Source organism: Loxodonta africana, chromosome 12 (assembly GCF_030014295.1).
Source record: "Loxodonta africana isolate mLoxAfr1 chromosome 12, mLoxAfr1.hap2, whole genome shotgun sequence".
In the NCBI taxonomy this organism is placed as follows: Eukaryota; Metazoa; Chordata; class Mammalia; order Proboscidea; family Elephantidae; genus Loxodonta; species Loxodonta africana.
This window is the reverse complement of record NC_087353.1, coordinates 104,928,283-104,942,950: the sequence shown is the minus strand read 5'-3', so window position 1 is coordinate 104,942,950 and position 14,668 is coordinate 104,928,283. Positions and strand designations below refer to the sequence as shown.

Sequence of the window (14,668 nt, the reverse complement as noted above, 5' to 3'; positions counted from 1 at the left end):
TATGATGTAGTTGGGCAGTTGCATAATGATGCAATCACCTCCATGATGGGGTCTGCTGTAAGTATCCAGTCGGTTGAAACAGTTTCCTTGGGGGTGTGGCCTGCATCCAATACAGGTGGACTTTCTGGCAAGGCTCGTGGGCTTTTGCTTGCTCTGGATCCTGCAGCTGACTTCTGTTCTTCTGACCTCTGGTTCTTGGGACTTGAGCTAGCAGTTTACCTGCCATCTTGCCTGCTGATCTTGGGATGTGTTGGTATTCACAGCCTGTGAGCCAGAGCCCTGCTGTCAGAGGAGGATTTTAACAATCAAGTGGATAGGATGACATGTTATGCGGAAATGAGTCATCCTCTTCCCCCAGCCACTCCTGTTGTTGCCCAATGGGCTTATGAACAAAGTGGCCACGGTGGCAAGGATGGAAGTTACGCATGGGCTCAGCAACGTGGACTTCTACTCACCAAGACCAACTTGGCTACAGCTATTGTTGAGTGTCCAATTTGCCAGCAACAGAGACTGAGTCCCTGATATGGCACCATCCCTCGAGGTGATCAGCCAGCAACCTGGTGTCAAGTCGACTACACTGCACCACTTCCATCATGGAAAGGGCAGTGTGTTGTTCTTACTGGAATAGACGCTTACTCTGGATATGGATTTGCCCTCCCTGCACACAGCGCTTCTGACAAAACTACCATCCACGGACTCACAGAATGCCTTATCCACCATCATAGTATCCCATATAGCATCGCCTTGGATTAAGGGACTCACTTCACAGAAAATGAAGTGCAGCAATGGGCCCATGCTCTTGGAATTCACTGGTCTTCCTGTGTTCTCCACCATCCTGAAGTTGCTAGCTTGACAGAATGATGGAATGGCCTTCTAAAGATGTAATTATGGTGCTAGCTAGGTGGCAAAACCTTGCAGGGTTGGGACAACGTCCTCCAGAAGGCTGTATATGCTCTAAACCAGTACCCAATATATGGTGCTGTTTCTTCCACAGCCAGGATTCATGGGTCCAGGAATCAAGGGGTGGCTATGGTAGTGGCACCACTATTACCCCTAGTGACCCACTTGCAAAATTTTTGCTTCCTGTCCTTGCAACCCTATGCTCTGTAGGTCTGAGGTCGTAATTCCTAAAGTAGGAATGCTCCCACCTGGAGACATATCACTGATTCCACTGAACTGGAAGTTAAGAATGCCACCTGTTGTTAAAGCCAAAAAAAAAAAGAAAAAAAGAATGCCACCTAACCACTTTGGGCTCCTTATTCCTCTGGATCAACAGGCAAAGAAGGGAGTTACCATACTAGTTAGTGTGACTGATCCTGATTATCAAAATGAAATAAGATTGATATTACATAATGGAGGTAAAGAAGAGGATGTCTGGAATGCAGGAGATCCCTGAGGGCATCTCTTAGTACTACCATGCCCTGTGATTAAAGTCAATGGAAAACTATAGCAACCCAAATCTGATATGACTACTAATGGCCCAGACTCTTCCGGAACGAAGGTTTGGGTCACCACACCAGGCAAAGAACGGCAACCAGCTGAGGTGCTTGCTGAGGGCAAAGGAAATACAGAACGGGTGGTGGAAGGAGGTAGTTCTAAATACCATTTACAAACACATGACTAGTTGCAGAAACAAGGATTGTAATTGTTACAAGTTATTTCTTTCTTGTATGTGTGCATCGCATGTTTTTGTTTTCTTTACTTATAAAATATAAGATGTAAACGCGTAGTGTGCTTTCAGTTGAATGTGTGTTTGTTGTATCATGTTAGGTGCAAATATGACTTCATAATTGTCTTTATTCAGAGATTATGTACAGTTTAAGAAGATGTGTACAGGTGTCAAGTTGACAAAGGGTAGACTGTGATTGTTAAGGTTTTGTGTCAACTTGGCTGGGCCGGGATTCTCAGTGGTTTGGAAGTTATGATGTAGTTTGGCAGTTGCATAACGATGCAATCATCTCCATGATTAGACTTGATATAATGTGATCACCTCCATGATAGGCTCTGCTGTAAGCAGCCAATCAGCTGAAAGGGAGTTTCCTTGGGGGTGTGGCCTGCATCCAATACAAGTGGACTTTCTGGCAAGGCTCATGGGCTTTTGCTTGCTGTGGATCCTACAGCTGGCTCCTCCTCGTTTGATCTCAAGTTCTTGGGACTTGAGCTAGCAGCTTACCTGCTGTCTTGCCTGCTGATCTTGGGACTCTTTGGTCTTCGCAGCCTGTGAGCCAGAGCCTTGCTGAGTGCTGATCTTGGGTTCATCAGCCCCTGTGGTTACATGAATCAGGAGAAGCCTCCAGGTTGACCCACGGACTTGGGACATTCCAACCTCTACAACCACGTGAGCCATTTCCTTAATATAAAACTCTGTATATATTTATATGCTTTACTGGTTTTGCTTCTCTAGAAAACCCAACCTAAGAAACCACCTTACACAGGTTCCAGCTTTCACAGGTTTTTAAATACGTATATATGTATATACATATACATACACATGTACGTATATTTATACACATATATAAACCATTTGCAATTTGAACATTTGTTACACGTACAATTCATGTAATTACATTAATTACATTCATTGCTTTCATCACATTGTGCAAACGATACCACGATCTAGTTCAAAATTTTTTCAACACACTTTTTTTTTTTTGTGATCTCACAGGTTCCTCTGCATTAAGTGGACTGGACGTATGCAAAGAGGATCCCAGTATATCTGAATCCTCAGGCAAGCAAATGGGACTTCATTTTCATTTCTCCATCACGTCCAGCCCTCTGACAGTATGTGGTCATTTCCTGTCAGGGAAGCCGTTCTTCTTGGAAACCCTGGTGGTTAAGTGCTTAAGTGCTACAGCTGCTAACCTAAAGGTCGGCAGTTTGAATCCACCAGGCGCTCCTTGGAAACTCTATGGGGCAGTTCTACTCTGTCCTACCGGGTCACTATGAGTCGGAATCTACTCCACAGCAATGGGTTTGGTTTTTTTTTTTACCGTTACGGCAGTGAGGGTCAATAAGATTCTTCATCACTCTTCACAGAAATTCAGTGCCCCCTAAGCAATGACTCCTTCTTTCCCCCTCCCTCTCACCCCTGGTAACTACTAATAAACTTTGGTCTCTATACATTTGCCTATTCTAGATATTTCATATACATAAGATCATAAGGTACTTGTCCTCTTGTGACTGACGTATTTCACTCAAGGTTCATCCATGTGGTAACAAGTATCAGGACTTCATTTTTCTCTATGACTGAATTATATTCCATTGTATGTATATACCACATAGTGTTGACCCATTTGTATGCTGACAGACGTTTAGGTGGTTAATCTGCAGGATGTCCCTTCACTTTGTTGATAAAGTCCTCTTATGAACAGGTTTTTAATTTTGATGAAGTCCCATTTATCTATCCTGTCTTTTGTTGCTCTTTTTTTGTGTGTGTGTGTTATGTCCATTGTCAAATACTAAGTCCCAAAGCATTACTCCTATGTTTTCTTTCTAAAAGGTTTATGGTTTTAGTTCTTACATTTAGGTCCTTGATCCATTTTGAGTTTATGTCATATATGATGTTAGGTATGGGTACAGCTTTATTTTTTTCATGTGGAAATCCAGTTTCCCAGTACCATTTATTAAAGAGGTTCTTCTTTCTCCATTGAATAAACTTAGCACCCTGTCACGAATTGAATTGTGTCCCCCCAAAATATTTGTCAACTTGGCTAGGTCATGATTCCCAGTATTGTATGATTGTCTACTGTATGACTGCGATTTCCCTATGTATTGTAAATCCTGTCACTATGATGTTAACAAGATGGATTAGCGGCAGTTATACTGATGAGATCTACAAGATTAGATAGTGTCTTGAGCCAATCTTTTTCAAGATATAAAAGCAAGAAGCAAGCAGAGAGACTCGGGGACCTCTACCACCAAGAAAGTAGTGCCGGGAGCAGAGCATGTCCTTTGGAACACAGGTTCCTGCGCTAAGAAGCTCCCAAACCAGGGGCAAAATGATGACAAGGACCCTCCTCCAAAGCTGACAGAGAGAAAGCCTTCCCCTATAGATGATATTTATAGATGACACCCAGAATATGGACTTGTAGCCTATCAGACTTTGAGAGAATAAATTTCTCTTTGTTGAAGCCATCCACTTGTGGTATTTCTGTTATAGCAGCACTAGATAACTAAGATACACCCTTATTGAAAATCAACTGACTACAGACGTGTGGATTTATTTCTGGACTCTCAATTCTATTCCATTGTTCGATATGTCTATCATTATGCCAGGACCAGACTGTTTTGGTTACTGTAGATTTATAGTATGTTTTGCGAAGTGTGAGTCCTCCCACTTTGTTCTTCTTTTTCAAGATTGCTTTGGCTATTCAGGGTCCCTGGTTGGACCGTATAAATTCAAGGATTGGCTTTTCCATTTCTGCAAAGAAGGCCGTCGCAAAGCTGACGGGGACTGCAATGACTATATAGGTTGCTTTGGGTAGTGTTGATATCTTTTTTAAAAAATAACATTTTATTGTATTTTCGATGAAGGTTTACACAGCAGTTTAGGTTCCCGTTCAACAATTTCTGCACAAGTTGTTCAGTGACATTGTTATGTTCTTCACAATGCATGAACATTCTTGTTATTTCCATTCTAGTTGTTCTGTTTCTATTAACCTAGTTTCCCTGCCCCTTACATTCTCATCTTTGTTTTAATGTAACTGTTAACTGTTTGGTCTCATATAGGTGATTTTTTAAAGGAGTACAGTACTTAGAAGTGGTATTCATTATTTTTTGAGCCAATTTGTTATTTAGCTTCAATGTGACCTCAGGGTTAGTCTCAGTTCAAGGTTTGAAGAGTACCTTGGGGCAACAGCCTTTGGGAATCCTCCAGACTCAACCAGTCCAGCAGGTCTGTTTTGCTTGGGGAATTTGAGGTTCTGTTCCACATTTTCCTCCCATTCTATCAGGGCCCATCCACTGTGGCCCTGATTAGAATGGTCCGTAGTGGTAGCCGGGCACCATCCCGTTCTGGTCTCAGGGTATACGAGGCTGTGGTTCATGTAGACTGTCCTGTAGACTAGTTTGAGTTTTTGGTTTCCTTCTTAGTACTGACATCTTAATATTAAGTTCTTCAATCCCTGAGCATAGAATGTCCTTCCATTTACTCAAGTCTTCTTTAATGTCTTTGAGTAATGGTTTACACTTTTCAGCATGTAAGTCTCTCACCTCCCTGGTTAAATTTATTCCTAGTATTTCATTCTTTTAGATACTCATGTAAATGGAATCATTTCCTTAATTTCACTTTCCAAATACTTATTGCCGATATACAGAAACACAACTGATGTTTGTGTGTTGACCTTGTGCCCTGTCACATTTTTTAAACACAAATTTTAGTTGATGAAAACATTCATTTGAATATGGATATAAGAACTACTTCAGTAACTTTAATAACAGCGATGTGACTGGAGTGGCTATACAGATGCCTGAGGCAGGGATGTTCATGAGAGACTCCCAGGGGTCCTAGCTCTGTGAACCCCACAAATTATGGAATGCTTCATGACTTTGCGTGTCATCCTTGCACAGGGGCCATGCTAATCTTCTCTGTCTTGTTCCAATTTCAGCATATGTGCTGCTGCGGACAGCACTGTACTCTGCTACTTTGGTGTGGGTTCTTTGGGGTTTTCTGTATACTCAGGATTACGTAATCTGTAAAAAGGGATATATTTATTTCCTCCTTCCCAATTTGAATACCTTTTTATTTTTTCTTGCCTAATTACTCTGGTTAAGGCTTCTAGCATAATATTAAATAACAGTGGTGAGGGTGGGCATCCTTGTCTTCTTATCTTAAGGAGAAAGCTCTCAATCTTTCTCCACTATTGAACTGATGTTAGCTGTGGGTTTGTCATAAATGCATAAATTCTATTGCCTTTTTCTAAATTTGAAAATGTCTTTATTTCTCTTTCAATCTGACGTTTTCACAGGGAATAGAATTCTAACTAGCAGTGCGTTTCTTTCAGCACTTCTGGTTTCCATTATTTCCGCCTTGTGAAGTAAACTGTTAACCCAGTCGTGGCTCCGCTGAAGGAGATGTGTCTTTCCCCTCCTTCTGGCTGCTTTTAACATTTTCTCTGTCTTTGTTTTTCAGCAATTTCACTATGCGATGCCAATGTGTAGATTTCTTTTTACTGATAACAATCAGGATTTGTAGAGCTATTTAGGTCTATAACTGATGTCTTTCACCAGTTTTGGGAAATTCTGTTATGATTTCTTCTGCCCTATTCTCTCTCTCCTATCCTTACGGGACTCCATCCTATGTATGTTAGATATTCTTGCTTTATTCCCAAAGCCTCTTACTTTCTCTTTTGTTCATTCTTTTGCTAATCTGTCCTTCACGCTAGACATTTTCTTCAGACTCATCTTTCGGTTCACTAATTCTCTACAGTTGTGTCTAAACCCATTGCTGTCAAGTCAATTCCGACTCATAGTGACCCTATAGGACAGAGTAGAACTGCCCCACAGAGTTTCCAAGGAGCGCCTGGGGATCTGAACTGCCAACCTTTTGGTTAGCAGCCGTAGCACTTAACTACTATGCTACCAGGGTTTCTAGCTGGCTGTTATACCCATTTCTCAAATTCTTAATTTCAATTATTATATCTTTCAGTTCTGTAACTTCTTTTTGATTGCCTTCAAATATACTATCGCCTTTTTTATAATTTCCAGCTCTTTGACAAAAGTCTCAGTCTTATCTTTTACCTCTAGAAAATAGTAAACAGCTATTTTTGAATCGATCTCCGATAATTCAGAATTCCAACATTTGGCACCCCTGTAGGTCTGTTTCTATTGTCCATTGTTTCTGCTAAGCAACCTCATGCTCTCTTGTCCCTTGTGTGCCTGTTTATATCAGATTGTAGCAAGATACTAAATTTGCTAAATTGGTTATAAAAATAATTTGGGGCTTTGAAGGATGTTGTCTTCTGACAGAGAGAATCTAGATCTGTTTTTGTTACACAGCTGGGGGCACTAGCAACCCAGGCTCACCATAATTCAATTTATGGGAGTGCTATGCCTTAGGGCTGAGCTGTAGTTCCTGTGAATGCTGCCCTATGACGGGTTCACCCTTGTTCCTAGAGAGTAGCCCTTAGAGATTCCAACCAATGGCAGGCCCTTCGGGCCCAGAGCTCCAAGATTTCCCCCTAAAGCCATAACATCATCGTGAGCCCTATTCAGCCTCTCAACAGCCTTTTCCCAAAGGTAAAGCATCCTCAAATGCCAGGATCATGTCTTTTGGTTTCATCTTCTCTTAGATCTTGGCCAGATAATACTTTTTTCTTCTAAAGACTCCAGAAATTTTACTTACTCTCTAACCTATTACATCAGTATCTCCTTTCTTCCACACTGAAAATCCTGGTTTTCAAGGACACTGGCTATGACAGAATTAGAATATCTCATAATTACTCGTTTGTTTTATCTCACATTACAGTCTCAAAATAGTAACAGTAATACTGCCACCAAAGTGAATAAACACTAAAAATTTTCTTTTGCACATGTTCTCCCCATTCTTCTTCCCTTCCTGTTTTTTTAGCCATTATACACTATATCCTCTCCCTCTTAGTCTTCGTTCTAGGGAGAGTATGTATTTGATGCTCAGTACTAGTCCTTGTGTTGATGTCTCTTTACACAGTTTAGCTGAGGGCCAGGTAATTCTTCACTCTCTTGTTAGATCTCTGATACCTTACGGTAAAACCTGTGAAAGGTGGAACCCATGTAAGGTGGAAACCTGTCAGGGAAGGAAAACTCAAATATTTTCCACTAAAATGAGAGATAGAAAAGTGGTAAGGCTGCACCCTGTCAAAAGTGGAAAATTTGCGAGACCTGGAAAAACAAGGCAGTCCTGTTGAGTTCCAGCTCTCACAGGTATCACTGTATATTCCTCTCCCTCTACTAGCTGTCTGGAGAGAAAAGGACTGGTGCACATTACCTACTCTGCTATTACAGATGTGAAACTCTAGCTGCTGAATTATATAAGTTTCTGGTTGCAGAAGTTTTTCTCTGCTCTCCTACATCTTGCCAACCGTGAAATGAGTTCCCTTATGTGGCCTTTTCCCTCCATTCTTTGGAAAAACAGCTTGTGAGATCTTTCCCCTAAGACCTAGGGAGTTATCTTTGCCCTAGTTTTCCACCCCAGAGGGTTTGCTACATTTCCTGGGTAAGCTGTAAACAACTTGGTTTGATCCTTTTTATCTGGCCCTCAGCTGTGGCCTCTCTTGTGACTGGAATGCACCTTGCAGGGATTGGTCAATATTCCATGCAAAAGACATGACTACAGACTATGCAAATGAAGTTACCATAGCCTACTACGCAACTGAAGTATCTGTAGCCTGCCGAGAGGGGATTGGTTAGTTCGTGGCCCTGGTGGGAGGGCCATGTCTTGAAACTGATGATGAGTTTGTGTATATATGCGACCAACCCCACAGAAGGCTTTTAGACAGGAAGCAAACAGAAGCAGAAGAGAGAAGCAGCAGCAAGAAACGAGGCAAGGAACCTCTTAAAAAAGCTGTAACACAGGTCAAGGTCTATAACACTGAAGACGGTGAGAGGCCTGGAAGGGGCCAAGAGGCAGAGTTGGTGGTGACAGACAGCAGGACCAAGAGGAACCTGTCCTGAGGGGGCTGAGAAGACGCCTGCACCATCGAGAGGAACTGAGAGAGCTGTCCTGCACTGAAGGATAGGGACTTTGTGTACATGCTTCCTGACCCTGATCCTGAGTTGTAGCCTGTTGATCTGATTCCAAGTTGTACCCTGTTACTTCTTTAATAAACCACTTAACCCTAAGTACGGCCAATGAGTTCTGTGTGACCACTGTAACACATTATCGAACCCAGAAGAGAAGAAGAGAGTGCCATGGAAGGGACAGCTGGTGTCAGAATTGGTAAAAAGGTTGGAGGGTGGAGATATGTCTGACCTCCACCTTACAGGGATCAGCCTTGGGCTGATCTTGATTCGCATTATTCCCCTTGAATTTGTGTAGGTTCTGATGATGTTACTAACATAACACTCCAACTCACTGCATTTTGATGGAGTTCTCACCTGATGCATCTAACTTCTATACTTCATTGGAAGCCAGTATTCAGGTTTTCAGCCAGGTCTCCCTTCCTCTGGTTGCTAAGTTGACCTAGGTGAGTTGTTATTTCTCTGACCTATTTACGTGTATTCAAGACAATGATGACGTTAAACTCTCAGGGCCTCTTGATTGAAATACTATGAGCATAGTCCTGATAAAATTATTTCTAAAATTATTCAACTAATTAGTACCACCATTGAATTTCATGATACGTAAAGTTTTATTCCAGACACAGAAATTATCAATTACTAGATTTGAGACAAATACAAATTTTAAGTTTTTAAAAAACTTTTTTATTTACAGGAAAATTTGCTACAACGTACAAAGAATTCCTATATACCCTCCACCCAGATTCCCCAAATGTTGACTTTTTATTGCATTTGCTTCATCATGCTCCCTACATGGACTCTTATATATTTTTTCCTAATCTGCTTCAGAACAAGTAGCAGACATGATGCCCTCCGATCCCTAAATACGTCACTGTGTATTTTGTAAAAATCAAGGACATTCTCTTACCTAAGTACAGAAATGTTATCATAATCAGGAAATTAACACTGTTACAATATTATTGAAACTACAGATCTTATTCATATGTCGCTAATTGACCCAATAATGTTCTTTACAGAAACAGAAAACCAAATAAATATTAACACATATTTTTCCTGGTCCAGGATCAAATCTGGGATTAGACTTTATATTTAGATGCCTGTCTCTTTACTCTCCTTCCATGTGGAACATTTCCTCAATCTTTCTTTGTCTTTCATGACATTGACATGTATTAAAAGTCTAGACCGATTATATTGTAGAATGTCCCTTAACTCAAGGCTGTCTGAGGTTTCTTCCTAATTGGATTCAGGCTGTGTACTTTGGGTAGGAATGCCATAGCGATGACTTGTTCCTTCCCAGTGCCTCGTATCAGGAGGCAAACTGTCAGTTTTTTCATCACTGGTGATGTTACTCTAGATCATTTGACGAATGTAGTGTCTGCCAGATTGCTCTATTGTAAAGTTACTTATTTTCCCTTTTTTTATCAATACATATCTTGCGGTGAGATACTTTGAAGTTATATAAATTTCTGTTTCTCATAAAATTTTACCCACCAGGTAAAGTTTACATTTCAGGTATAAATAGAAGAATGTAAGATAGGTTTATTAATTTATGTTTGAATCTGGGCCAGAAATTCTCAAACACAGTGACAAAAGTGCCTTATGAATTTTTCAGATCTGGAAAGCTTAAATTTATAAAATTACGTCCGTCATGTTAAAACAACAAAAAAAATTATCTGATAAGCCCATTATACTATATGAAGAATTCACTTAACATAAAGAAGATGAAAAAGTAAAGTCAGACATCAAAAGTTATACTGGAATGTCTCACACTTCTGTTATTTCCACAATGATCCAACTATTGAACGTTATATAGAATTTTAAGACCATCTCACCATCGACTCAAGAGCAGACACAAGGAACGTGACCACCATCCTGCTCTCCGAGGACTCCTCACCTCCCACTGGCAGGGTAGACATTGCTACTTGGGCCATGATCCCTGTGCAAGATAAATATGAAGAAAGTGAATGGCAGAACTCCACAGTGTCCTTCTAAACACAAGTTTTACAACTGTGAGGGTCCTTACAAATCACCTCGTTCAATCCTTCCTTTTAGAGTTGAAGAAACTGACACTTAAAGACAAGTAATTTGCCCAAGATCTCCTGTGACTTAGACATCACCTCTCCATAAAACAAATTCAGGTATTTAAAAATTCATGTTAATTATCATACAGATGAGGAAGAGGCAGGAAATGTACTTTTTTTCCAATAATGTTTTGTCAGATTTTAACGTGGTGGAGCCAGATATTGAATTCAGTTTCAAACGCACACACCAAAAGAGGTAAGTGGGTTTTGTGTATTAAAGACAGGAACAGAAAATTCCTTCTCCCGACCCTGCTAAAACTTTTCCTGCTTAAAATTTAGCCAAGCTCTAAATCAAGTTAGTTTAAAATTTTTCTTCCAAAAAATTGTCAAAAACCTTAAAGTTTTCTAAAATATGCATGTAAATTTCTCATCAGATATGTCACCCCATATAGCTGAGTTAATTACATTTTAAGCAAAAGATGAACAGATCAACATGAACATGAACATGGAGGTGTTAAAATAAAAATACTAAGCCAATAACAGAAATTGATTGACGTTTATTTAATGTATAATTTGCAAATTGGGGCAACATTTCTGACTAATGTCAAAAATGTACAAGAGAAGAACGATCCTTTACAGATTTTTAGACCCCAGCTTACCGCTAGTAGTTATACACCGAAATGGAAACAGGGCCAGAATAGAGTTTACAAAATAACTTGTGGGTATGCAGGATTCCATACGGTACTTTCTTGAAGAACAATTAAAATAATTACTGATTGATCTTAAAACATAGCTTCTATTCTGACCTTTGGAATTGCTGTTGTCAAAACTGACTGCACAGATAATTCTTTAGAAGAGCACAATGCCCTGAACTATTATTTGACTTAAAGATGGCTTTTTGGAGACCAGTTTTGGCTCAAGGTTTAAGGTTTGAAGATTTCCTCAGGGCAATAGTTTTGGGTAGGCCATTTTAACCTCAATGGATTCAGAAAGTCTAGATTCCACAAGAATCAAAAACTCCATCCACAGAAGGAAGACTGAAGACTTAAGGGAATGAAGTGTGTTGGTCATAAAAAGCTATTTAAAAATTTTCACAAGCATTTCTTTTGGAGCTCGTGGTTCAGTTCCCTGTGCACTTTAATGTGATGTGATCACATGACTTTCTTTGGCCAATGATGTGAGGGGAAATGACATCACTTCCTGGCAGAGGCTTTCAGACCCACAGGCTGCTTAGCCACAGTCCTTCCTTCTCTGCAATGGTGACTGGGAATGTGCCCCACGGCCATCAGCCTGAGCTCCAGGTTCAGGACAATGTGAAACAGATCCACGGCGAACTCACAACAGACATTTAGTGTGCGCAAGAAATAAATCTTTGCTCTCTTAGGCCACTGAATCTGGACAGCAACTGGATTATTCAACTAGGTCAAGGAAATGCATATTAAAAGGTACATAACAACAAAGCCATCACTTGTCTGTTAATACAACTATTACTCAAATTTATACACCAACCACAAATGACAAAGATGAAGAAATTGAAGATTTTTATAAACTGCTTCACTCTGAAATGATCAAACATGCAGTTGAGATGCATCAATAATTCCTGTTAATTAGAACGCGGAAGATGGAAACAAAGAAGGATTAGTAGTTGGAAAATATGGTCTTGGTGATGGCAATGATGCTAGAGATCGCAGAATAGAATTCTACAAGACCAAGACTTACTTGAGTCATTAAATATATTCGATGTGTGTTCAATTTTTATCTAAAATAAAGAAACAATGTACAAACAATACAAGATAAATTAGGTAACTGGGACCTCCTAAAAATTAAATACTTATGCTTATCAAGGAAACCCTGGTGCCGTAGTGGTTAAGTGCTTCGGCTGCTAACCAAAGGGTTGGCAGTTTGAATCCACCAGGTGTTCCTTGGAAACTCTATGGGGCAGTTCTACTCTGTCCTATAGGGTCGCTATGAGTCGGAATCGACTCGACAGCACTGGGTTTGGTTTTATTTTTTATGCTTATCAAAAGACTGTACCAATAGAGTAAAAGAGAACCTACAGACTGGGAAAACATATTTGGCAATGACATATCTAACAAGGGTCTAATCTCTAAAATATACAGAAAAATTCAACTCAACAACAAAAAGGCCAAAAATCCAATAAAAAAAATGGACCAAGGACATAAACAGACACTTCACCAAAGAGGACATTCAGGCGGCCAACAAATACATGAAAAGATGCTCACGATCATTAGCCCTTACTGTTGCTGTCACCAGCTGTTGAGTCACTTCTAACTGATAGTGAACCTATGTCCAACAGAATGAAACACTGCCTGGTCCTGCACCATTCTCACAACTGTTGTTATGCTTGAGCCCATTACTGTAGCCACTGTGTCAATCCATCTTCTTAAGAGTCTTCCTCTTTTTTGTTGACCCTCTACTTTACCAAGCATGATGTCCTTCTCTAGGGACTGGTCATTCCTCATAACATGTCCAAAGTATGCGAGACAAAGTGCCGCTATCCTTGCTTCCAATGAGCATTCTGGCACTCCTTCCAAGGCAGATTTGTTTGTTCTTCTGCCGTTCACGGTATATTCAACATTCTTTGCCAACACCATAGTTCAAAGGCATCAATTCTGCTTCGGCGTTTCTTATTCTTTGTTCAGCTTTCACATGTATATGAGGCGATTGAAAGCACCATGGCTTGGGTCAGGCACACCTTGGTCCTTAAAGTGGTATCTTTACCAGAAGTTTCCTGAATAAACTGAATGCTTTGAAGGCCAGGGTAGCAGGGGTGGGGGTTTGGGACCATGGTTTCCGGGGACATCTAGGTCAACTGACATAATAAAATCTATTAAAACATTCTGCATCCCACTTTGGAGAGTGGCGTCTGGGGTCTTAAAAGCTAGCAAGCGGCCATGTTAGAGGCAGCAATTGGTCTCAACCCACCTGGATCAAAGGAAAATGAAGAACACCAAAGACAAGGTAACTATGAGCCCAAGAGAGGAAAGGGCCACATAAACCATAAACCAGAGACTACATCAGCCTGAGACCAGAAGAACTAGATGGTGCCCAGCTATAACCGATGACTGCTCTGACAGGGAACAGAACAGAGAACCCCTGAGGGAGCAGGAGAGCAGTGGGATGCAGACCTCAAATTCTCGTAAAAAGACCAAACTTAATGGTCTGACTAAGACTAGAAGGACCCCAGAGGTCAGAGTTCCTAGAACTTCTGTTAGCCCAAGACAGGAACCATTCCCCAAGCCAACTCTTCAGACAGGCATTAGACTGGACTATAGGATACAGAAGCTTCTCAGGTTATTTGCTCAGCATATGGACTGAGTAAGTATGGTGAAAGGACTCAGCCCTGATGCACACCATTCCTGATTTCAAACCACGCAGTATCCCCTTGTTCTATTCAAATGACTACCTCTTGGTCTAAGTATAGGCTCCCCATGAGCACAATTAACTGTTCTGGAATTCCCATTCTTTGCAATGTCATCCATAATTTGTCATGATCCACACAGTCAAATGCCTTTGCATAGTCAATAAAACACAGGTGAACATCTTTCTGGTATTCTCTGCTTTCACCCAGGATCCACCTGACATCAACAATGATATCCCTTGTTCCACATCCTCTTCTGAATCTGGCCGGAATTTCTGGCAGTTCCCTGTCGATGTACTGCTGCAACCACTTTTAAATGATCTCCAGCAAAATTTTACCTGTGTGTGATATTAATGATATTGTTCAATAATTTCTTCATTCCACTGTATTACCTTTCTATGGAATGGGTACTGTCATGGATTGAATTATGTTCCCCCCAAAATGTGTCTTCCTCCAATCCTGATGCCCGTTCTTTTTCATATAATCCAGCTTCTCGGACCTCCATGAAAACCTTACGAATAGCAATGGAACCTCCATGATGAAATCTGCT

General features: G+C 40.6%; 1 protein-coding gene and 1 non-coding gene across 6 annotated transcripts in view; both read right to left on the bottom strand.

The window, feature by feature from the left end:
• The window catches only part of LOC100666198 (general transcription factor II-I repeat domain-containing protein 2-like), a 75,264-nt gene that overhangs the window by 51,563 nt on the left and 9,033 nt on the right, over nt 1-14,668 (bottom strand). For 4 of the 5 annotated variants that reach the window (XM_064296094.1, XM_064296090.1, XM_003416549.4 and 1 more), the window contains exon 2: nt 10,548-10,651. In XM_064296094.1, coding sequence (XP_064152164.1) covers nt 10,548-10,646 — 99 coding nt within the window. In that variant the 5' untranslated portion in view covers nt 10,647-10,651. Of the gene's footprint in view, nt 1-10,547; nt 10,655-14,668 lie in introns of those variants that run through there. The other variant, XM_064296092.1, reaches the window with a different exon arrangement.
• Nucleotides 5,524-5,630, bottom strand: LOC111752458 (U6 spliceosomal RNA). The gene has a single exon (XR_002787387.1). It is a non-coding gene; the product is annotated as a U6 spliceosomal RNA (small nuclear RNA).